A 24,544-nucleotide genomic window follows, 5' to 3' on the forward strand; every position below is an offset into this window, starting at 1 on the left:
TGTCCCCAGGCCTCTCCTAATAGCCCTGTGCTATTGACTCAGAGAATAATAGATGCTCATTTGCATGACGTTTTACATACACGTTTCAGCTGTGCGGTCACCTCCTGCCCTGGCACCAGGAAGACCCCAGGCCTCCCCTCTCCTGCCCCCAGGAGGAGGGCATGTCCCCCAGCTCTGCTCTCCCACCAGCCAGGCCTGGGACTCGCCCTGCGGGGGAGGGACAGCCCTTGGCTGAGCCTGAGTGGCCTGGTCTAGGTTTGTCAGGGGTGCAGGCAGGTGGCCTGGCCCATGTGGGCCTGGCTGGGCACCTGGGTTAGGGGCACCCCACTTGCTTGCCTTCTGCCGACATTCTTCCCACCCGCCAGCCCCTTCCGGTGCCCGCTCAGGCGGGAGCCAGGGAGCCCCAAGAGCTGCTGGAAAGAGAAGCAGTTCAGTGGTGGCCCCGAAGAGGGGCCTGTGGCTGATTTGCATAGGGAGGTGATTTCCATACTTCAGGGTGAATTTCCATATTCCTGCCTCAGAGCCTGTGGGGCAGAGAGGGGAAGAGGGAGAGGTCTTTTGAAATTCAAATGAGCCTGATGAAGGTTTTCTCTCGGAGGGCGGCCTGGACTGAGGGGTTAAGTGCTGCAAACGTCTGCCCGCTGGGTTGTTACAGGGAAGCGGCCCTGGGCGGGTCCCTCACGCCCTCTCTGAGGCCCAGAGACCGGCTGGGGGTCAGGCGAGGCTGCGTCTTAGGAACAACCAGCTGGGCTCCATCCCTTCCGGTCCCAGGACTCAGTTTACCTCCCAGTGACCTGAGGGTGCTCGGGCGTGAAGACCACGGAGGGAGCGAGCTCCAGTTCTGGGCTCAGGCCCACCTCCCGGGGGCTGTGGGCTTAGGACAGTCTCGAATGGCCGAGGAGGTGTGAGGACCGGTGATCCTGAGTTCACCTCCTCCGCTAATCTGTGCCCGTGCCCAAGTCAGCGTCCCGTCTTGGGGCCTGAGGGTGGGCACTGGACGTGGGTCTGAGCGTGCGGGTGTCTGAGGCCCTTTTAGCTCTCGGGTGTGCGATTGCCGAGCACACGCAGCTCCTGGCACACACGTCAGAATGTGTAAGACTGATGGTGTGCACTGCTTCACCTCCCGCTCCTCTGCTGGTGGGGAGGGCACCTGACTTCAGCTGCCCGAGGTGCAGTCCTTGAGCCCCTGGACCTTGGGGCCGGAGCCTGCCTTCAGGTCCCAGCCGCTCTGCTCACGCCCAGCCCTGCTCAGTCCTGGCTGTGGGTGGGGAAGCATAGTGCCCGCGCCTCGGCTCGAGGCCACACTCACACGCACTGTGTGTGGGAGCAGGAAGCTAAGGGCTCCAGGAGCTGCTACCAGAGCTAGTGGTCACTCCACCAGGAGCCCCCTGGTGGAGGGGTCTTTCCCCTCAGCCAGCGTGGGCTCCTGGGGCCCATCCGAGCCCAGTTGCCTTCCCTTCTCAGGAGGAGGAGAGAGCAGTTCCCCGGCTCCTCCAGGACCCAGTGCTGAGAGTGGCAGGCTCTCTGGAGCCGGGGTGGGGGGATGGGGGGGTAGAGGGGTGTCAGTGCTGGGGGGCCAAGGCCCCGCCCCCAGAGTTTCGCAGCGACGCCGGGGGAGGGTGTGTGGAGATAGCATGGTAGTGTGGACATGGGCTTCAGTTTCTTTCTTTAAAAAAAAAAGTCTTTACTGTTGAAAGCATTACACAGGCCCTCCTTCCCCCATTAGCCTCTTCCAGCCGCTCCCATCCCCTGCACCCCCCTACCCTCCCCAGCCCATTGTCTGTGTCCACGGGCGGTCACCTGTGCACACAGGTTCGTTGGTTGATCTCTCCCCACCCTCCCCTGCCTTCCCTCTGAGGTTCAGCAGTCTCTTCATGCGTCTGTGGCTCTGGGTCTGTTCTTGGTCATCAGTTTGTTGGGTTCATTAGATTCCACATGTGACTGAGATCACGGGATACTTGCCTTTGACTGGCTTTTTCCCTCAGCATGATGCTCGCCAGGCCCCTCCATGCTGCTGCAAATGGTAGTAGATCCTTCTTTTACAGCTGCGTAGTATTCCATCGTGTAGATGTACCACAGCTTTTCTATTCACTCATCTGCTGATGGGCACTTAGGCTGTTTCCAGATCTCAGCTATGGTGAATTGTGCTGCTATGAACATAGGGGTGCATATATCCTTTCTGATTGGTGTTTCTGGTTTCTTGGGATATATTCCTAGAAGTGGAATCACTGGGTCAAACAGCAGTTCCATATTTAATTTTTGAGGAAACTCCATACTGTTCACAGTGGCTGCACCAGTCTGCATTCCCACCAGCAGTGCACGAGGGCTCCCTTTTCTCCACATCCTCGCCAGCACTTGTCGTTTGCTGATTTGTTGATGGTAGCTGTTCTGACAGGTGTGAGGTGGTACCGCATTGTGGTTTTGATCTGCATCTCTCTGATGATCAGGGACTTTGAGTATTTTTTCATGTGTCTCCTGGCCTTCTGTACGTTCTCTTTGGAGAAGTGTCTATTTAGGTCCTTTGCCCATTTTTTAATTGGATTGTTTGTCTTCCTTTTGTTAAGGTGATGAGTTCCTGTATATTTTGGAGATTAAGGGGGTTTCAGTCTGTACTCAGTGACTTACTAATCAGTAGCCCTGGGCAGGGATGAGCCCTTTGAGGCTCCGGCCTCCTCATCTGTGTAATGGGGTTAATGGGGCACCTACTCACAGGGTGGGGAGGATAAATGCTGTCATGTGTGTAAAATGTTCACTACAGAGCGTGGTGCGTAGTAAATCCTTAATACACGTCAGCTAGTAATTAGTTCTTATTATTTGAAAACAGTGTTTTGCTGCCAAAATGTTTTAAAATGCTCTGATCTGGGCCTGGTCTCCTAGTTTACGGGCAGGAGCGTGGGGTCAGCAAAGGGGGATGACTTTCCCAAGGCCACTGCGGGCGAGGCTGGCGCTGAGGCTCCTCCAGGAGCCCTTCCCCACCTCAGGGAGCCCTCCACCCTTTGTTTTGTTTTGTTTTTTGTTTGCGGACAAAGATTCCCCCTCCTCACCCTCATCCGTCTGCAGTGGACCCTGCAGCCCAGGCACCTGGGCCCAGAGCGCAGAGACGGCACCCTGGTGGTCACTCCACTGAGGAAGGGCCCTCTGCCGAGAGGTCCCGGGAGTGAGGCCTGAGAGTGCAAAGCAGAGGAATAAGCTTGCGCATCTGTCATCTGTCCGCGGCCAGGGTCCTGGGCTCCAGGCGCGTTCCCTCCCTCCTGCCCCGGTGCGGGGCCAGCCTCAGCTTCCTCAGCTGCAGACTAGGAGCCTGAGGAATGATGAATGGAGGCCGCATTAGCGCAGCTTGTGCAAGTGTGAGCTGCTCTGCAAACGGGAGCTAACATCTCTCACCTGAGCTTCTACACATGCCCCTCGGAGCCACATGGCATCTGGGTGCCTGACTGCAGGCCCTGCCCCAGAGCTCCCCGTCGCCTCCCCGCCCGCACCCTCCGCTTGCCCCACGCACCTGGGAAGAGGTGAGGATACAGGCAGCTGGTCTCTTACTGACCTTGAACCCCTTGGAACCTCTTCTCTCTCAAGGCTGGGCAAGGGGTAGAGGGGTGCTGGTCTGAAGTTGCCCGTCCAAGGACCCTTGGGCTGTTATGGAGGGAGGCGGGCCTCGACGTGGAGCTCAGGGATTGGTTCCTGCTTCTCTGAGGGTGGGTGCTGGGGCAGCCCCCTCCCCCCGCCCCCCTCAGGTTCCTTTGAAGGTGGATTTCTTTTTTTTCTTTAAATGTTCTTATTGATTTTATTGATTTTTCACAGAGTGGAAGGGAGAGGGATAGAGAGTTAGAAACATCAATGAGAGAGGAACATCGATCAGCTGCCTCCTGCACACTCCCTACTGGGGATGTGCCCGCAACCAAGGCACATGCCCTTGACCGGAATCGAACCTGGGACCTTTCAGTCCACAGGCCGACGCTCTACCCACCGAGCCAAACCGGTTAGGGCTGTTTTTTTTGATTTTATAGAGAGAGGAAGAGAGAGGGAGAGAGAGAGAGATGGGAACATTGATGAGAGAGAATCATGATCGGCTGCCTCCTGCACGCCCCCTTTTGGGGATCGAACCCACAACCCAGGAGTGTGTCCTGACCAGGAATCGAACCAGCGACCTCTTGGTTCCTGGGCCGACACTCAACCCCTGAGCCACGGCTGGGCTGAAGGTGGGTGTTTGGGGTACGAGGAGTTCCGACCGGGGTGGGGAATGGCCCCCTGCCGCATCCGCTGTGTGGGGCCTGGCCCCGGGCCTCGCTTTCTGGAACCTGCACGGCTCCCAAGGATGCTCCTCACTTTGGCCCTGACCGTGAGGCGCCTGGGCAGTTGTGCTGACTGCGTGCCAGTGTGTGTCCCCGGAGAGAAGGGGGCCGTGCGGGGAGCCCGAGGGTCCCTTCTGTAGCTCAGACGGAGAGGAATAGGGACCGTATTTCCTTAAAAACTTAGAAGGAGGTGGTGAGGTGCCTTCCATGTATCGAAGGGGTGCTGGGGGGAGGCGGGGTCCTCTGAGCAAAGGGGCACAGGAGCCCTGTCCGCCATGGCCTGCGCCACAGGGTTCTGTGGGAGACGCAAGGCCTCAGGACCATCTTGTGACCAAACACGTGGAAGGGTCACCAGGACGCTCATAGAGGCCATGTGTCGGGAAGCCTGAGTCCGTCAGTTTTCACGGCTTTACATCACGAACACCCCAAACCCACAGCCGTCTAGTGGAAGAGGAAGCCGAGAGGCCTCCTGCCCTGGGCAGGAGGGAGAGTGAGGCCTAAGCGCTGAGCACTGAGCACTGAGCACTGAGTACTGAGCACTGAGCGCTGAGTACTGAGCACTGAGCGCTGAGTACTGAGCGCTGAGCGCTGAGCACTGAGTACTGAGCACTGAGCGCTGAGTACTGAGTACTGAGCACTGAGCGCTGAGTACTGAGCACTGAGCGCTGAGTACTGAGTACTGAGCACTAGCGCTGAGCACTGAGTACTGAGCACTGAGCACTGAGCGCTGAGTACTGAGCACTGAGCGCTGAGTACTGAGCGCTGAGCTTAGGAAAAGGAAAGGGAAGGGGGCGGGTCCCCGGAGTCCTCCAGGCGTGGCTGCAGGAGGCTGCTGGGTGCCCTTGCTGCCTGCGGCCTGGAGGTGAGGTGACCTGGCCGGGACACAGCTGGTGGGGACTGATGCCCAGGCCCGCGGCTCCTTGGGCAGTCGCCCACCCCGGGTCTGTTGGTCCTGCCCCTCAGCTTCCCGGGGCCCCTCACCCCTCGGGGGCAGGAATGCAGACCCTGTTTTGTTCTCACACTCGAGGGAAACTGAAGGCCACTGAGAGTAAGCCACTGGCCCAGAGTCGTGTGGAAAGCAAGTTTTCCTGTATTGCCCCACAGAGCTCTGACCACTGGGCAGCACTTCTCAGCTCCTAGTTGGAATCTCAAGTCATAGGAAAGCAAGTATGTCCATGGGGTCCTGGACAGCTGTGTCCACAGGTGTGAGTGGCTGCACTGGGGGCCTTGGGTGTGGCTGGCTGCCCAGCAGTGTCTCCAAGGATCTGGTGACTTCAGTCACTGCTGTCCCAGCAAGCGCCAGGCAGTTGCCAGGTGGCCACAGAATGTCCCTGGCAGGCACAGGGCTCTGCTGGGCGGGAGCTGGTGAGGAGGGGCCGTCAGAGCCCGGAGAGGCTGGCCTTGCCCAGCGAGCGCCCTGCAGTGTTCACGGCAGAAGTGAACAGTCCTGCTCGCACAGCTCCTCATTCCTGTGCTTCCACCTCCCTTGCCCAGAAAGTTACTCCCCAGGCAAACTCACATCCCCGCTGCCAAAGCCATGCAAATCAGGGCCTTCGAGCTGAGGGCGAGGGGCCGGGCTGGTGCCAGGGAGACTCCTGCATCTGCTTAGCAGGGGCCCTTCCAGCCCCAGCCTGTCTCCCCAGGGACAGGGGTCCTTCTCCCCAGGGACAGGGGTGCCTCCAGTCCCAGCCTGTCTCCCCAGGGACAGGGGTCCCTCCAGCCCCAGCCTGTCTCCCCAGGGACAGGGGTCCTTCTCCCCAGGGACAGGGGTCCCTCCAGCCCCAGCCTGTCTCCCCAGGGACAGGGGTCCTTCTCCCCAGGGACAGGGGTCCTTCTCCCCAGGGACAGGGGTCCCTCCAGCCCCAGCCTGCCTGCCGATGTAGAGTGGAGGGCAGAGTGGACACTGCTCTTGACCCCCAGGCACCTCCTGCAGAGCCACCCTTGGCCTCTGTCATCAGGACTCTGCTGGGCATTAGGTCCATCCTGGCCTCAGGAGGCTCATCTAGGAGCCTGGGCTCCCCACTAATTCCGGGGCCTTTCCTCTCTTTCGGTCACTGACTGTCATTTTCTAAGGACGGGGACTCCCTCTCCCGGCCGCCCTGCCTCTCACTCTGGAAGCTCTTCAGTGCAGATGGACGGAGCTGTGCGGGACAGGGCGGCGCTGGTTGGGGTGCTAAGTGGGGGCTTTGGGAGTCTCCAGGCGCTAGCAGCGGATCCGTGCTCGGGTGGGAGGAAGACCTCTCACCGCGTTGGAGGCGTGGGTTTGTCTCCCCGGGATGATCGCTCCCCAAACCGCCCAGACGTGAAAGGCTCTGCCACTTTGTACCTATCGCTACCCTTGCTGAGGCTCCGTTTCTTCACCTAAAACGGAGTGAATAGGAACGCCTCATCGATCTGGCTGGTGTTGCTCAGTGGATAGAGCGTCGGCCTGTGGACTGACAGGGCCCGGGTTCGATTCCAGTCTAAGGGCACATGCCCATGTTGCTGGCTCGATCCCCAGTAGGGGGTGTGCAGGAGGCAGCCGATCAAGGATTCTCTCTCATCATTGATGTCTCTCTCTCGCTCTCTCTCTCTCTCTCCTCTTCCTCTCTGAAATCAATAATAAAAAAAGTTATTGAAAAAAGACTTCCGAGATGGAAGAAGTTTCAGAAGTCACCTGAGACCCCCTCCTGATGCTAACTTGCCCCTTAATTAAACGAGCCCTTCAGGGACACCCCTGAGCGAAGCAGCCTTTGCTCACTATTCCTCGCAGCGGCAGCTCCGTCGATGGGAGCACTCCGTGTGGACACCTTTTCCGCACGAGGAGGCGAAGCCTGCGTCTCAGGCCTCTCCCGTGGCTGCTGCTCTGCGCTGCGCTGCAGGCATGGCCGTGTGGCCCCGGGCCGTGTCTGGGGAGGAAGGAGAAGCCCACTGGCGTTTCCTTACGCAAGTGCTATGTCCGAGGCCCCATGCCACGTGATCTCAAGTGTTTCCTCATTAAGTGGTTTTTTAAAACCTTTATTTTGAAAAATAAAAATACAGAAAAGTAAAAATTCAGACATACAGGAAAGAGAGAACACAGTTTCACAAATATAATTAATAATCTAATAATTATTATTTGGCACATTTATTTGCTCTATCCATTTTTGCAAAATACTTTATTTTTATTTATTTAAAAAAATATATTTTATTGATTTCTTAGAGAGGAAGGGAGAGGGATAGAGAGTTAGAAACATCGATGAGAGAGAAACATCGATCAGCTGCCTCCTGCACACCCCCTACTGGGGATGTGACCGCAACCAAGGTACATGCCCTTGACCGGAATCGAACCTGGGACCCTTCAGTCTGCAGGCCGACACTCTATCCACTGAGCCAAACCGGTTAGGGCAAATACTTTATTTTTAACTTCTTATTGAAGACATTTTCAAATACATGCAAAAGTAGAGACAAATACACTGACCCCCATATACTCATTGCCTACTCACAACAACCATCAGGTTTCTGCCAGTCTTGTTGCTGGAACATTTTCTTATACATTATGGACATTATTGTATGTCAGTCCTAAGTATGGCAGCATGCATCTCTAAGACATTTTATTCTTTAACAATAATACCATGATCACATTAAAAAAAAAAAAAAAGTGCCCATTTCCTGCTCACAGCACTCCCCGCAGAGGGTTTGGTCTGCAGGCGCGTGTCCTCTGAGCTGCACATCCTCTCTGCCTGGTGGGTGGTATCTGGGTTCTCTACCATCTCGGTCTTCATGCTCTTTGCCCAGTTGCTTGGAGCCTTTTAAACACTGGAGCCTGGCCTGGCCTGATGCTGTCGGCGGAACCTGCACTGCCCTGTGCACACGCCTGCCACACGTGCCTGCCACACGTGCCAGGCCGGCACCGAGCGGTCAGCAGGAGCTCTTTTTGTGCATGTGTTTCCGGCCCCAGCTCCTCCTCCCTCCCCTCAGGGGGTGCAGCGTGTTTGATTCTGCGACGCCCGCCCTCAGCAGCAGCGAGGCAGCCCTGTGTCCTTTAGGTGGGAAGTGCGTTAGATTCTCTTGGAGAGTTGGCCTCTTTAAAAATGTGAAATACAACAAGCAGGCAGCTTTTTTTTTTTTAGTTTTTTTTTGTTGTTAATCCTCACCGGGGGATATTTTGCCATTGCCTTTTTTTTTAGGGAGAGTGGAAGAGAGAGGGAAAGACAGAGAAACATCGATGTGAGAGAAACACATTGATTGGTTGCCTCCGCAGGAGCCCTGACCAGAGCCCAGGTCAGGGCGGCGCCTGCAACCGAGGTACATGCCCTTGACCGGAATCGAACCAGGGTCCCTTCAGTCTACAGGCCACCACTCTGTCCACTGAGCCACACTGGCCAGGGCGGCATATAGATATCTCAATGGTCAAGTCTCTTAAACTATGCATACTTGACCTTTTAATCACCTTGTGTGTCAGCGATGCTTATTTCTATTGGTAGTTCCGCTGTGAGGTGGGTTATTGGTGAAGAAACTCAGGTTGTAGCAGACAGCCTCTTCCCAGCGTCATAGAGCACCTGACAGGTGAGAGAAGGTGTGCACATCATGGTGACGCCCGTGCACCTGGTGAAAGGGTCCTCCCGTCTAGCTATTATTTCCTGCGTCACCTCACTCGTTATCTTTCTCTCTGAGTGTGAGGACATTTAAGCTCTCCTCTCTCAGCAAGTTTCAATGGTACAACACAGTGTTAGCCACTCTAGTCACCGTGTCTCCATGCGTCCTCAGAACTTAGTCACTTCTACTGGAGTCAGCACCCGCTCACCAGCTTCCCCCACCGCTCCCTGGCTACCACTGCTCTATGAGGCTGACCTTTTTCTTTTAGATTCCACGCATAGTGACACTGTGCATGCATGGCCGGCACTGTTGTCTTTTTCTGTGTGGCTTATTTCATCCTAATAACAAAAGCGTAATATGCAAATCAACCGAACAGCCGAACAGCGGGACTCCGCCATGACCCCACTGGTGCCAGGCCCGCCAAGGCAGGTGTGATGTGATTGCCCCACAGGGGGAGGCCCAGGCCACCAACCCACGGGCTGCAGCAGGTGGGTGGGGCCTCCCTCTGCGCGGGAAGCCGGGTCCCGGGTGCCAGAGGGAAGCCGGTGCCGGCCGCCGGGGGAAGGAAGGCCTGCTCTTGCACGAATTTCGTGCATCGGGCCTCTGGTGTAACATAATATCCTCAAGGTACATTCATATTGTTGCACATGGAAGGGTTTTCTTACTTTTCACGGTGGAAGAATATTTTATTGTATGTATGCTGTACCACTCCTTCTTCGTCTGTTCATCTGAGGAGGGACACATGGTGTGTCCGTATTTTGGCTGTTGTGAGTAACGCTACAATGAGCATGGAAGTGTAGGTAACTCTTCAGTGGCCTGTTCGCATCTTCTTTGGCTATATGCCGAGACGTGGGATGGCCGGGTCCCATTGAGCAGACTGTAATCTGACTATTGCATTTTACTACCCAATATAAGTTAGAAAAGTAGATTTCTGGGTTAGAGTACTTGTCAAAGCAGAGTTCCCAATTAAAAGAAAAACCTTCAGACTCCTTTTTTCCTTTCTAATTTTTACTGGGGGCAAAACAACACACATAACATAAAATTTAAACATAAGTTTTGCCATCTTCACCATTTCTAAGTGTGCAGTCCACCCTCCCCATCTTTTCTTTACAGAGGTGACTTTTCAGCCCGAGTGCACCAATTCCTGTTACATTGTATCTTGTTGGTTTTGGCCTCTGATTCGAATCTACCAAAATATTTTCTAATCCTGACTCCATTACCCAGTTTTCGGTATGAATCTTACTCTGTGCTTTGAATCACTCCCAAATTCAACCACCCTCTCTCCTGTTCACCCTCGAAGCTGTTCCTAAAGTTTAGCCGCGGTTTTCTCTGTGCCGGACAGTGAATGCAGTGCAATTGCTGGGGAAGCTGTGAGTAAAGGACGGAGGAACAGGTGTTGATGCTGACGCGGGTCCGAGCTGTGTGGCCGGGCCGGCGCGGCCCCTCTGGGGCGGGGCCTCAGTGTCTTCGGCTTTAAATAATGCCCCGCGTCCCCACGGCTGTGTCCTGCCTTGTTTTTCTGCAAGTGGTCACTGCCTTCCAAGGAGGAGCGAGAGCGTGGAGATGGAATGTGTTCAGGCTTCTGCAGAGGCACCGAGGGGGCCTGCATCCCTCCGCTCTCCGGCGGTGCTTCCATGGCCGCTCCTCCGCCGTTTGGATCCAACACAGTCATCCAGCACCTACGCTGTGCTGGACAGGTCCAGGCCCTCAGGTGCAAAGAGGAATAAGATCTAATAACCCACATACAAGGGGATGCAAAGGGGCCCATGGGCTCACCCTTTCCTGAGGGAAACAGACAGACTCTACACAGTGTGGCCTGGGCTCTAAGAGACGGAGACGAGAGACGTGGAAACAGAGGAGGAAACCCCTGTTGTGCTTGGAGAAGCTTCAAGGGGGATGTGGCATTCGAGTGGGTTTGGCGGGGGTTGTGTGTTCTCTAGGGAGAGAAGGGCCGTGCAGTCAGAGGGGACAGAACGTGCCAAGCACCTGGCCTAGGACGAGGCTCGGCCTAGAGAAACAGCCCAGAACCCACGACAATGCTTCCCAGCTTCCAAAGCTTGGTCACCAGCTCCATCTCCCCGGAGGTTTACCAGGTTCCTGAGAAGTGGCCTGATTGGGAATTGTGACCTTATTTCGACATTGAGAAAACCTGAGGCTCCACAATGACTTGCCTTGCCCTTGGGGCGGGGGCGGGGGCAAGGCTGGCACTCCCGTCCTTGGACTTCAAGTGCAGGATTCTTTCCTGGCCCATCTCACTGCTCCTGCAGGTAGCATCTCTCAGGGGCAGAAGAAGTCCCCGTGGACCAGTGTCTCACACAATGTGGCAACTGCATCTCTTCCTTCCTCTGGGGAAGGAGGCACCTGCCTCACTGTTTCAGAGCCTGGGCACACTGGCCGCCGCTTCTCGATGGGAAGCACGAGGGCGGCAGCAGAACCCGGCGAGCTGGAGCTCCGGGCACCGCCTCCGGCCTTTCCTGTAGACAGCGGAGAGGCGAGGTGGAGCAAGACAGTGGGCCCTGGGAGAAAAGCCAGAGCCACTGGGCAGCACGTGGGCGAGGTGGTTCCGTTTCAGCAGACCTGGAGGAAGAACCGACAGTGCCAGCATCGCGTTAGCTAATGCCGCTGTTCGCCTGGTCCCCGAGTCTCCACTGGGACCCCCACGTGCTCCGAGCTCCTTCTCACGGGCTGTGGACCAGGAGAAAAGGCATGTCTCCTGAGAAAACTCCCACCCCCTGAGCAGTGGGATCAGGTCAGCATGGGAACCGCTGTGTGGAACGCAGCCCCTACAAGTGCCCTGTGCTGAGCCGCGGGCCCCTCCCCACCTTCCTGGAGGGCCATGGGGTCAGTCTCCGGGAGGTCCCACCATGTGGTTAGCCCAGGGTTCAAGGACAATCAGGCAGAGATACCAGTGCAGGTAAGCATTCATTGTGTTTTATTTTTCTTTAATATGTTTTTATTGATTCCAGAGAGGAAGGGAGAGGGAGAGAGAGAGAAACATCAATGATGAGAGAGAATCATGGATTGGCTGCCTCCTGCACGCCCCACACTGGGGACCGAGCCCACAACCGGGCATGTGCCCTGACCAGGAATCGATCTGTGACCTCCAGGTTCATAGGTCAACACGCAACCCTGAGCCACACTAGCCGGGCTATGTTGTCCAATATTATATTCCCAGTGACTAGAACAGTGCCTGGTATATGGAGTATGCTTAATGTATACTTGTAGAATGAATGAATTTGATCTTTTGTCAAATTTAAAAATTTCTCATTATCAGTCCACGTTTAAAATGGTGTGAAAAGGTTTTTTAAAGGTAAAAGCAATTTTACTTTTAAGTCGACCCTTTCAAGGCAGCTAATTTCAGTCTGTGGGCCCTTCCCACACGTATCTCCCCTCCCAGATTTTATATGTCGCCTTAGTTGATCTCAGAATCGGGCTGCTATCCAGGGCTCACTGGGTGCCTTGCCCTAGTCCTCCTTCTTGGGCTCCCGTAGTCCCTGTCCTCTGCTCTCTCCTGGCTGGCCCCGTCGCTCTTGGGGACGCCTCACAACCTTACAGGAAAGGCCGCGCTTGGCCGTTGTTTAGAACAGAGCAGAGAAAAGGGCTTCAGTGAAAACTCCAGAGGAGCCCTAGCCAGTGTGGCCCAGTGGATAGAGCATTGGCCTGCAGACCAAAGGGTCCCAGGTTCGGTTCCGGTCAAGGTCAGGTACCTTGGTAGCAGGCTCCTCCCCGCCTGGACCCAGTCAGGGTGTGTGCAGGAGGCAACCAATCGATGTGTTTCTCTGTCTTTCTCTCTCTTCCACTCTCCCTAAAAATCAATGGAAAAATGTCCTCGGATGAGGATTAACATCAACAACAAAAAAACTCCAGATGATTCTCTTAGAGCACCGGTCGCCAATCAATGGTCTGCGGACCACTGGTGGTCCGTGAGGCCCGAAAGGTTGGCGACCGCAGTCTTAGAGAAATTCATTCATCTACAGGCATTGTGTGTGTAACACAAGACAATCTTTAATTGAGTAACGACCTTTTGACCTAGAGTAGGAGGAAACATGATTTGATGTCGGAGAAGGCAGGGCGCCCTAGAGGGGATTGCTCATCTACAGGCCTGTCTCAAGCCTCTGACAGTGTTAGGACCCGTGGTGGCCATCGAGGGCATAAGAATGAGTGCCATCGTCCCAGTTCTCAAGAAGCCCCTGGCCGAGGGGGAGAAAGAGCACACAGACCAATAAGCGAGCCCAGGATGCGCACCCGGGGCTGGTGGAGAGGCTGCTCGGCTCCAGAGGGGAGGGGCTGTGTGAGCGGGACCGTGCAGGAGGGCGTGGGCCCATGAGCGTGTGCGGTTGGACATGAGTGAGCATTCGATGGGCTGCCGCGCAGGCTGCCTGGAGGAAGGCAGCGGGACAGTGAGCGGCAGAAGACAAAGCAGAGGTGGTGAGCAGGAACCAGGTCGCCCGGGGCACTGATTCCATCCGATTCTAAGAAATGTGGACTTTATTCCAATGCTCTTGAAGGTCCAATGAAAAGCAGAAGAATTTTCTGATTGCAAGTTCTGAATGTATTCACTTGTTCATTAATTCATTCATTAAATCAAGATATTTTGAGCTCCTGTCTTTACCCCATTGCGTATTCTTGCCTCCTTTGTCATAGATTAAATCAATATATTTTGAGCTCTCTGTTAAGCAGAGTGCTAGGCTCTGGGTGTATGGTATGTTATAGTCATCTTTTTTTTAAGTTTCAAATACAGTTGACACACAATATTAGATTATGTCTAGCGTACAAATAGTGACTGTATACATGTACACATAACTTGGGAAATGATCGCCTCGCTAAGTCTAGCGCCCTGACCTGTACACGGCCATCACAGTGTTACTCACCATTCTATAATTGCCAGTTTGTGCTGCGTCAGCCCTTCACCCTTTTCACCCAATCCTCTAAGCCCCTTCCCTCTGGCAATGATCGCTTTGTTCTCTGTGTCTATATTTGTTTCTATTTGTTTTTTAGATTCCACATATAAGTGAAACCCTCTGGTGTTTGTCTTTCTTTGTGTGACTTTTGTCACTTAGCGTGGTGCCCCTTATGTAATTCGTGTTGACACAAATGGAAGGTCTCACCCTTTTCTATGGCTGAGTGATGACACTGCATGTATGCACCACGTCTTCTTTGTCCCTACACCTGTCAGCGGGTGCGTAGGCGCTTCCATACCTTGGCTATTGTACCTAATGCTGCCATGAGCACAGGAGTGCATATGTCTTTTCAAATTAGTGTTTTGGATTTCTTCAGATAAATACCCAGAAGTGGAATTTGTGGGCCATACAATGGCTCTATTTTTAATTTTTTGAGGAAACTCCATAACGGTTTTTTAACAGTGGCTGCACTAATTGACGATTCCACCAACAGTACCCAGGGGTTCCCTTTCCCCACATCCTCGCCAACACCTGTCTGCTGTTTGTAGCTGGTAGCCATTTGACAGGTGTGAGGTGATACCTCATGGTGGTGTTAACTTGCGTTTCCCTGGAGATTAGTGATGTTGACCATCTTTTCGATGTCTATTGGCCATTTGCATGTCCTCTTTGGAAAAGCGTCTATTCAGGTCCTCTTCCCATTTTTAATTGGATTATTTGTCTTTCTGGGGTTAAGTTGTCTGAGTTTCTTATGTATGTTGGATATTAACTCCTTATCAGCTGTGTCATTGGCAAATATCTTCTCGTATTCAGTGGGTTGTCTTCTTGTTTTGCTGATGGTTTCCTTTGCTGTGTATAATCTGTTTAGTTCCGTGGAGTCTCCTTTGTTCAGTTTTACTTTTATTTCCCTTAACTGAGGATACTTACCAAAAAAAATATTGCTAAGAGCAACGTTGGAGAGTTTACTGCTATGCTTTTTTCTAGGAGTGATATGGTTTGTAGTCTTACGTTTAAGTCTGAAATCCACTTTGAGTTTATTCTTATGTGTGATATGAGGAAATGACTCAGTTTTATTCTTTTGCATGTGTTGTCCAGTTTTCCAAGCACCATTTATTGAATAGACTGCCTTTACCCCATTGCATAGTCTTGCCTATGTTGTCCTAGACCAGTGGCCGGCAAGCTCATTCGCCAACAGAGCCAAATATCAACAGTACAACGATTGAAATTTCTTTTGAGAGCCAAATTTTTTAAACTTAAACTATATAGGCAGGTACATTGTTATTAACTTAATTAGGGTACTCCTAAGGCTTAGGAAGAGCCACACTCAAGGGGCCAAAGAGCCGCATGTGGCTCGCGAGCCGCAGTTTGCCGACCACGGGCCTAGACTAACTGACCTTACTGCTGCTGGTTTACGCCTGGCCACAGTGTCCATCGCATTGACCTGTGTGCCGGTTCCACGCCGTCCGTGCTGCTGTGAGCGCTGTGGCCTGTGGTATGGTTTGATGTCAGGTGGTGTTCTTTCCCGTCAGGATTCCTTTGGCTCTCGGGGGTCTCTTTTAGTTCCATGTCACTAGTAGGATTGCTGGTTGCAGTTCTGTGAGAAATGCCACTGGGTCTTGACACGGGTTGCATTGTCTCTCTAGGTTGCTTTGAGTGGCATGGACATTTTATCAATGTTAAGTCTTCCTAGCCATGGGCACGGTGTATGCTTCCATTTGTTTGCATCTTCTTCAGTTTCTTTCTTCAATGTCTTATAGTTTTCTGAGTACAGGTCCTTGGATGCAATTGTACTTAAATGGGGTTGTTTTCTTTTTCTTTTTACTTAAAGGTTTTGTAGTTTATTAAACCTCTCATGGGAAATCTGCAGTCACCACAGATAGAGTTGCTGAAGAACCTTTACTCGTGTTGTCCAGTCTCCAGCCACCGTTTGCAGCACCAGCGGGCCTTCCTGGCCTTCCTCATTCTGTCCTTGTATTCCTTTTGCTGTGTTCCTGAGGTCTTCTTCTCAGACAGGCCATGACTACATATCTATGTTTGGGTTCATTTCTCTTTGCATAACTGAATGAATCATAAATCATGGCAAAGCCAGTTGTCTTGCCAGCACCAAAGTGGTTCCTGAATCCAAATACAAAGATGGCATCAGGTGTGGGCTTGTGCATTTTGGCTAGTTTTCCCATCTTTCTCTCTTAGGTACTATTGCATGCCCCGGCTGAAGGATGTTAATGAGCATTTGTTTCTGTTCAACAGCCTATTGGTTATGAACTTCCAGGTCTGGATAGTTGGTGTGTTGTTCATGAGAGTGGCCAATCTTTAAGCAGCCAAGGAGAAAAAGAGGGAGAGTATGTTCTTAATTTCTCTTTCTAATAGTTCATAACTGGTGATTAAAATGCAACCAATATCCAACTATTAATTTTTTCCCCTGCTACTTTACTGAATTCATTTATCAGTTCTTGTAGTCTTTTGGTAGAATCTTTAGGGTTCTCTATGTATAATAGCATGTCATCTGCAAATAGTGAGTTTTACTTTTGCCTTTCTAATTTGAATGCCTTTTCTTTGTTTTTCTTGTCTGATTGCTAAGTCTAGGACATCCTCCATTATCCTATCTAATAAAAGAGAAACATGGTAATTAGCGTAAGACCGCTACCCTTCCCATTGGCTAATCAGGGCGATATGCAAATTAACTGCCAGCCAAGATGGCAGCCGGCAGCCAGGCAGCTGGAAGCGAACATGAGGCTTGCTTGCTTCAGTGATGGAGGACTCCAACATTCCCCACCTGCCACTGCCGGCCTCTGAGCTGCAACTCTAAGCAACTATGTTATAAATATAGAAGCTAGCCGAAACCGGTTTGGTTCAGTGGATAGAGCGTCAGCCTGCGGACTGAAAGGTCCCAGGTTCGATTCCAGTCAAGGGCATGTACCTGGGTTGTGGGCACATCCCCAGTAGGAGATGTGCAGGAGGCAGCTGGTCGATGTTTCTCTCTCATCGATGTTTCTAGCTCTCTATCTCTCTCCCTTCCTCTCTGTAAAAAAATCAATAAAATATATTTAAAAAAATAAATAAAATAAATAAATATAGAAGCTAAACAAAACCCCAGAACCCTGCTTTAGTCGCCGGGCTTCAGCCAGCAGGATCGCAACTTTGTTTCAAATACAGAAGGTAAACAAAGGCCACAAACCTGCTTTCAGCAGCAGAGGCCTAAGAGCTGGAGCCAAGCCTCAAAGCTAAAACTGGCCCAGAATTAAAAAAAAGAAAAAAGAAAAAAAGGAGCGGTTGGGAGCTTCAGTCACCCACCAGCCTGAAAACAGCCCTCAGCCCCTCACCCAGACTGGCCAGGGACCCCCACCCTGAAGGGTGTGTGGCCAGATGGAAACAGCCATCATCCCCTCACCCAGACTGGCCAGGCACCCCAGTGGGGACCCCCTTGATCCAGGACACCCTTCAGGGCAAACCAGCCAGCCCCACCCGTGATCCAGGCCTCTATCCTATATAGTAAAAAGGTAATATGCCTCCCAGCACCAGGATCAGCGGAGCCGCGAGGCCTCCCAGCACCGGGATCAGTGTGACAGGGGGCAGCGCCCAAACCCCTTGATTGCCCTGCGGCTCTGTCTGTGACAGGGGGCGGGGCCACAACCTCCCTATCCGCCCTGCTCTGTTCGTAACAGGAGAAGGAGCCCCAGCCCCCTGATCAGCCCTGCTCTGTGCCTGATGGGGGGGCTCCCCAACCCCCTGATCGCCCGGCAGCTCGGTGTGTGACAGGGTGTGGCGCCCCAACCCCCTGATCGGCCCTGCTCTGTGTGTGACAGGGTAGAGCCATAACCTCCCCATTGGCCCTGCCCTGAGTGTGACAGTGGCGGCGCCCCAACCCCCTGATCGGCCCTGCTCTGTGGGTGATAGAGGGTGGCGCCCCAACCCCCACCCCACGGGCCCTGCTCTGTGTGTGATGGGGTAGAGCCATAACCTCCCCATAGGCCCTGCCATGAGTGTGACAGTGGCAGCGCCCCAACCCCCTGATCCACCCTGCTCTGTGTGTGACAGGGGGCGGTGCCCCAACTCCCCTATCGGCCCTACTCTGTGAGTTACAGGGGGAGCTCCTCAACCCCCTGATCGGCCCTGCTCTGTGCATGACAGGGGGAGCTCCTCAACCCCCAGATGGGCCCTGCTCTGTGCGTGACAGGAGGCAGCGCCGCAACCTCCCCATCGACCCTGCCTTGAGTGTGACAGGGGATGGTGCCCCAACCCCCCAATCGGCCCTACCCTGAGCGTGACTGAGGGTGGCATCGCAACCTCCCAATCCGCCCTGCTCTGTGCATGACAGGGGGCGGCACCCCAACTCCCCAATCGGCCCTGCTCTGAGCCCGACCAGGGGCTGCACCTAGGGATTGGGCCTGCCCTCTGCCACCCGGGAGCAGGCCTAAGCCAGCAGGTCGTTATCTCCCAAGGGGTCCCAGGCTGCGAGAGGGCACAGGCCGGGCTGAAGGACCCTCCCTACCCCCCGAGTGCACAAATTTTTGTGCACCGGGCCTCTAGTATTGAATAAAAGTGTTGAAAGTGGGCAATTTCTTCTTTTTCCTGATCTTAAGGAAAATGTCTTTAGCTTTTCATCATTGCACAGGATGTTGGCTGTGGGTTTGTCACTTATGACCTTTATTATGGTGAGGTATGTTTGCTCTCTTCCTACTTTGATAAGAGTTTTTATCATAAATGGATGGATTTTGTCATATGCTATTTCTGCAACTATTGTTATGGTTATATGGTTATCATGCTTTGTTTTATGTATGTGTTGTATTATGCTGATTGATTTGTGGTTATTAAACCAACCTTGCATCCCAGGAATAAATCCTACTTGATCATGGTCTATAATCTTTTTAATGTATTTCTGAATTCAATTTGTTGTGGGTGTTTTTTTTTTAGGATTTTTGCATCTCTATTTATCAGGAATATTGGTGTATACTTTTCTCTACTTTTTTTTGTATGCCTTTGTCTGGCTTTAAAATTAGGGTAATGTTGGGTTCATAAAATGAGCTTGGGAGCCTTCCCCTCTTCAATGTTTGGAATAGTTTGAGAAGAATAAGTGTTAAATCTTCTTGCAATTATTTGGTAAAATTCCCCTGTGAAGTCATCTGGTCCAGGACTTTTATTTGTTGGGAGTTTATTATTAGTATTATTATTAGTATTATTATTATTATTACTGATTCAATTTCATATGTTCTTGAGTGTTCTAGTTATATTCTAGTTATTGTTCTGTTCAGATTTTCTGTTACTTCTTTATTCAGTCTTGGCAGATTGGTTCTTTCTTCTTTCTTCCTTCCTTCCTTTCTTTCTTTCTTTCTTTCTTTCTTTCTTTCTTTCTTTCTTTCTTTCTTCCTTTCCCCTTACCTGAGGATATTTTTTTCCACTGACTTTTAGAGAGGGTGGAAGGCATTGGAAGAGACCCAGAGAGAAACATCAAAGTGAAAGAGAGATACATTGATTGGTTGTCTCCCACATATGCCCCTGCCAGGGCCGGGGAATCAAACCTACAACCAAGGTATGTGCCATTGACCGTAATTGAACCCAGGACCTTCGGTCCACAGGCTGACACTCTATCCACCAGCTAGGGCCAGATTGTGTGTTTCTAGGAATTTATCTATTTCTTCTTCTACTTTTTTTAATTGATTTTTTTAAATTTTGTTTTATTGCTTAAAGTATTACAAAGAGTATTACATATGTCTCCTTTTGACCTATTTCTTCTTGATTGTCTAGCTCAGTGGCTCTCAACCTTCCTAACGCCACGACCCTTTAATCCAGGTCCTCATGTTGTGGTGACCTCCAATTTCATTGTTACAAATTGAACATAATTAAAGCATAGTGGTTAATCACAAAAACAATATGTAATTATATATGTATTTTCTGATGGTCTTAGGCAACCCCTGTGAAAGGATCATTCGACCCCAAAGGGGTCACAACCCACAGGTTGAGAACCGCTGGTCTAGTTTGTCAGCATTTAATTGTTTGTAGAATTTTCCTATAGTTTTTTGTATTTCTGTGGTGTTGTTACTACTCCTCTTTCATTTCTGATTTTGTTTATTTGGTTTCTCTTTTTTTCTTGATGAGTCTGGTTCAATAAATATCAATCTTGTTTATCTTTTAAAAGAACTAGCTCTTGGTTTCATTGATCTTTCTTTAACAATTTTTAAAAATATGTATTATTACCCATTTCAGAGAGGAAGGGAGAAGGAGAGAGAGAGATAGAAACATCAGTGATGAGAGAGAATCATTGTTCAGCTGCCTCCTGAACAATGGGGATCAAGCCCACAACCTGGACATGTGCCCTGACCAGGAATCACACCATGACCGCCTGGTTCATAGGTAGATGCCCAACCACTAGGCAACACTGGCCAGGCTCATTGATCTTTTGTATTGTTCTTTAGAATCTGTTTTCTTTATTTCCACTCTGACCTTTATTCTCTCTTTTCTCCTACTCACTTTGGCTTTGCTTGTTATTATTTTTCTAGTTCCTGTAGGTGGAAGGTTACATGGTTTATTTGAGATGTTTCTTATTTCTTAAGGTAAGCCTGTATTGCTATGACTTTCCCTCTTAGAACTGCTTTGGCTGTGTCCCATAAGTTTTGAGTTATTTTGTTTTCATTTTCATTTGTTTCAAGGTATCTTTTGATTTTTTCCTTGATCTTGTTGTTTACATATTTATTGTTTAGTAGCATGCTATTTGGCCTCAATGTGTTTTTCAGTTTTGTTATTGATTTCTCGTTTCATATCATTGTGATTGGAAAAGATGCTTACTCTGATTTTGTTCTTCTCAAATTTGTTGAGACATATTTTGTGACCTAACATGTGTCTAGTCTGGAAAAGTTTGCACTTGAAAATAATTTACTTATAATCTACTACTTTGGCATGAAATGTTCCAATAATATCAATTAAATCCACCAGGTCTAATGTGTTATTTAAGGCTGCTCTTTCCTTCTTAATTTTCTGTCCATGGACATCAACGGGTGTTAAAGTCCCCTGCCATTGCTGTCTTACTCTTTGTGTCCACCAACATTTGTTTTATGTATTTAGGTGCTCTTACGGTGGGTGCCTAAATATTTACAAGGGTTATACTTCTTGTTGGATTGATACCATTATCATTATAAAATGTCTGTCTTCATCTCTTGTTATTGCCTTTGTTTTAAAGTCTATTTTGTCTAATATAAGCATTGCTACCTCGTCCTTTTTTCTATTTTCATAAAAAATATTTTTTATCCCTCTACTTTCAGTCTGTGAGTGTCTTTTAATCTGAAGTGGGTCTCTTGTAGGTGACAAATGCATTAGGTTTGTTTTCTGATCTAGTTAGCCCCATGATGTCTTTTGATTGGAGCATTTATTTCACCAACATTTAAAGTAATTATTGACAGGTATCTACTTATTGTCACTTTATTATTCATTTTAAAAATTTTTCTTCTTAAATTAATTTTTAACTTTTTTTTTGTAACACTGACTTAGTGATGGTAAAGTTCTTTAGCTTTTTCTTGTCCAGAATAAATAGTCATTTTCCTTGCCTTTATAAGGGAGGTTGTTTGGCTACTCGTGCACTAGAAAGCTATGTGCATGGAAACTTTATTACAGCAAAGAATAGAAATGATTTCCAAACAATAGCTAGATGTTTAAGCAAGTTATGGTATGTCCATAGAATGGAATATTAGGTAGCCATTAAAAATTATATGTGCAAGCATAGCTAAATATTTTTTAAAAAATATTTTTATTGATTTCAGAGAGAAAGTGAGAGAGAGATAGAAACATCCATGATGAGAGAGAATCATGGATCAGCTGCCTCCTGCAGGCCCCACACTGGGGATCAAGCCTGCTACCTGGGCATGTGCCCTGACCAGGAATCAAACCGTGACCTCCTGCTTCATAGGTTGATGTTCAACCCCTGGGCCACACTGGCTGGGCCACAGGAAATATTCTTAATGCTCCTCAATGGTCCAGGAGAAATGTGTGTGATGCTTACTAGAGAACTCGTGGCAGTAATAGAGACAGACTAGTGTTGATCAATGAGAAAAAGAAGCATAAAACAACCATAATAGATACAAAAAATATTAATTACAGTTGCTTCTCAGCAGAGTGGTTTTCCTGCTAGTGTATACTTTTTCTGTACCAGAGGTTTTCTTTATTCAGCACATATTTAGCTTTTAGTACGAAAGGGAAAAGATGAACAAGACGAGCGATGGAAGTGCAGGGTGGGGAGAAACAGGACTGCCCGCTGTCTGCCTGGCATGACTAAGATGGCGTTCCCCTGGGGCGAGCATGTGGGAGGACCTTCGGGTGCCCGGCTGGCCGATCTGTGCTCACTCACTAACGCGCTGTAATAGCTTCTGTCTGAGGGAGCGCCACAGACCCCATTCTGGTCTGGCAAGTTCTATCCTATGCCGCTTTGGGGCCCGGGCCAGTCAGCCTCCTGGTCCCCTGGTTATCAGCCTTTCTGGGGAAAATGTCTGAAGACCTTTCCAGGAAACAGGATAAGCAGGAGATCCCAGTCATGGGGAAGTGGCTGTTCTTTCTAAAAATAAAGACAAGCTGCTCTCAACACCCTGTTTTTCCTCTAACCTTCAGTCCCTTCCAATCCTGCTGATACTAATATTTGTTTTATCTCTTTCAGGAAATGATCGAAACAGCCTAGATTTCAACAGGCAGGTAAGAACTTTCAAAACAAAACCTTTATTCAATTAATTTGGGGGGTCATTTGCACTATGCCAGATGTGGGAGAAACCAAAAAGATTAAGTGTTTATTCGAGGTCCCTACATTTGCCGATTGGAAGGGGCATTTAAAGGGCTCTGCCTCCAACCCACCATCCAACACCTGGGTCTCCTTTCACTCTCTCCTCAAAAGAGCAGTACAGCGCAGCCCCTCTGAGAAGGACTGCGCCAGATGCGCTCCAGAATCTAGACAGCAGCTCCTTCCGTCACCTCTCACCCGCACCGCCTCCCGGGCCCATTGGTTTACGTCGTCTGACCGTGTGTAGAGGAATTTTCCGGAGTCCAAGTGTGCAGTGCCTGCATTCCTCGTGGAATTCCTGATTTGCAGGAAGTAGATAGTGGGCAAAAGGAGAAACGGCACAGAAAGAGCTCAGAGGGAGGGAGTGGCCACGCTCAGTGGAACAGTGTAGGCGCAGGCCTGGTGCCTTTGCAGGAAATCGAGTTGGTGGGCTGGAGTTAGTCAGGGAGGGACTTGGGTGGGGTCAGGCAGCGCTGGGTGGATCACAGGGTGGAGGGATGTGGATGTGGGAAGCCGGTGCGGCTGGGACGGGGATGTGGCAGGAGCTTGTTGGGAGGAGGTCTAAGCTGAGACAAGCAGGAGCAGCGCTGGGGGGCTCCCGGAGTGAGTCTGAGAGAGGAGGCAAGGCTCAGGCGCAAAATCAGGCTTTGGTCCTGTTCCTGCCACTAACCAGCTAGATTATCTGGGCCAGGTCTCTTCATAGTTTTGATCTGAATTCTCAGCTGCAGAATAAATTTACTTCATAAACTCGGGGTGGGGCTTGGGGGGGATGTGCTATGTCAGGTGTAGGAATACAAAGAAAATTAAGATATGGTTCTTGCCCTGGAGGAGTCCACAGTCCCGCATGGAGTGTGGGGGGGGGGGGGGAGATAGAAGGAGAATGAGAGGGAAAGGGAAGGAGGGAGGGACAGGGAACAGAGAACTAGAGACTCTTTTTCATTTTTAAGTATTTCCATTGTATGGTTTTTTAAAATTGATTTTTAAAGAGAGAGGAAGGGAGAGGGAGAGAGAGATAGAAACATTGATGAGAGGGAAACATCATCCATCGGCTGCCTCCTACACGCCCCCCACTGGGGATCAAGCCCACAACCCTGGCATGTGCCCTGACTGGGAATCAAACCAGCGACCTCTTGGTTCACAGGCCGATGCTCAACCACTGAACCACACCAGCTGGGTGAGATAGAGACTCTTGAGTGAATACTTATAGTACAGTCTCATGCTTACTACAGATATGTAAAAAGCATGGTGTCATCCAGCTGGTATGGCTCAGTGGTTGAGTGTCGACCTATGAAACAGGCAAGAGGTTTGATTCCTGGTCAGGGCACATGCCCGGGTTGCAGGCTTGATCCCCAGTGTGGGGCGTGCAGGAGGCAACCGATCAGTGATTCTCTCTCATCACTGATGTTTCTCTCCTTCTCCCTTCCTCTCTGAAATCAACACACACACACACACACACACACACACCCCACCCACACACACACCCCCACACACACACCCCCACACACACCCCCCCACACCCCCCACACACACACCCCACACACACACACACACCCCCACACACACACCCACACACACACCCCCCACACACACACCCCCACACACACACACACCCCCACACACACCCCCCACACACACACACACCCCCCCCCACACACACACCCCACACACACACACACACACCCCACACACACCCACCCACACACACACACACATACCCCACACACACACCCCCACACCCCCCCCCACTCACACACCACAGCACACACACACACACCCACACACACACACACCACACACACACCACACACACACACACACACACACCACACACACATACCCCACACACACACACAGCACAGCACACACACACACCACAGCGCACACACACACACACCACACACACACACACACACATTTAAAAGGCATGTGTCAGACAGACATGGGGACCTCAGGGCAGGCTTTGTGGAGAAGGAATGTTTGTGTCGCGCTCTGAAGGGTGAGTAGGCATTTGTTAGGCAGAAAAAAGTAGACTGGAGCGGGGTGTCCGC

General features: G+C 50.9%; 1 protein-coding gene and 1 long non-coding RNA gene across 2 annotated transcripts in view; one reads left to right on the forward strand and one right to left on the reverse strand.

Annotated features, from left to right (window-relative positions):
• LOC308524290 overlaps positions 1–24,544 on the reverse strand; it is a 721,936-nt gene that overhangs the window by 511,579 nt on the left and 185,813 nt on the right. The gene's annotated exons all lie outside the window — the stretch shown is intronic.
• Positions 1–24,544, forward strand: part of POU2F3 (POU class 2 homeobox 3) — a gene marked incomplete at both ends in the record, with an annotated part of 87,715 nt that overhangs the window by 16,070 nt on the left and 47,101 nt on the right. Inside the window, one exon of the mRNA XM_081099243.1 lies at positions 22,380–22,414. Within this exon, the coding sequence (XP_080955369.1) occupies positions 22,380–22,414 (35 nt within the window). The remainder of the gene's footprint in view (positions 1–22,379; positions 22,415–24,544) is intronic.

This window comes from Myotis nattereri (genome assembly GCF_964212035.1).
Source record: "Myotis nattereri genome assembly, chromosome: 9".
Classification (NCBI taxonomy): domain Eukaryota; kingdom Metazoa; phylum Chordata; class Mammalia; order Chiroptera; family Vespertilionidae; genus Myotis; species Myotis nattereri.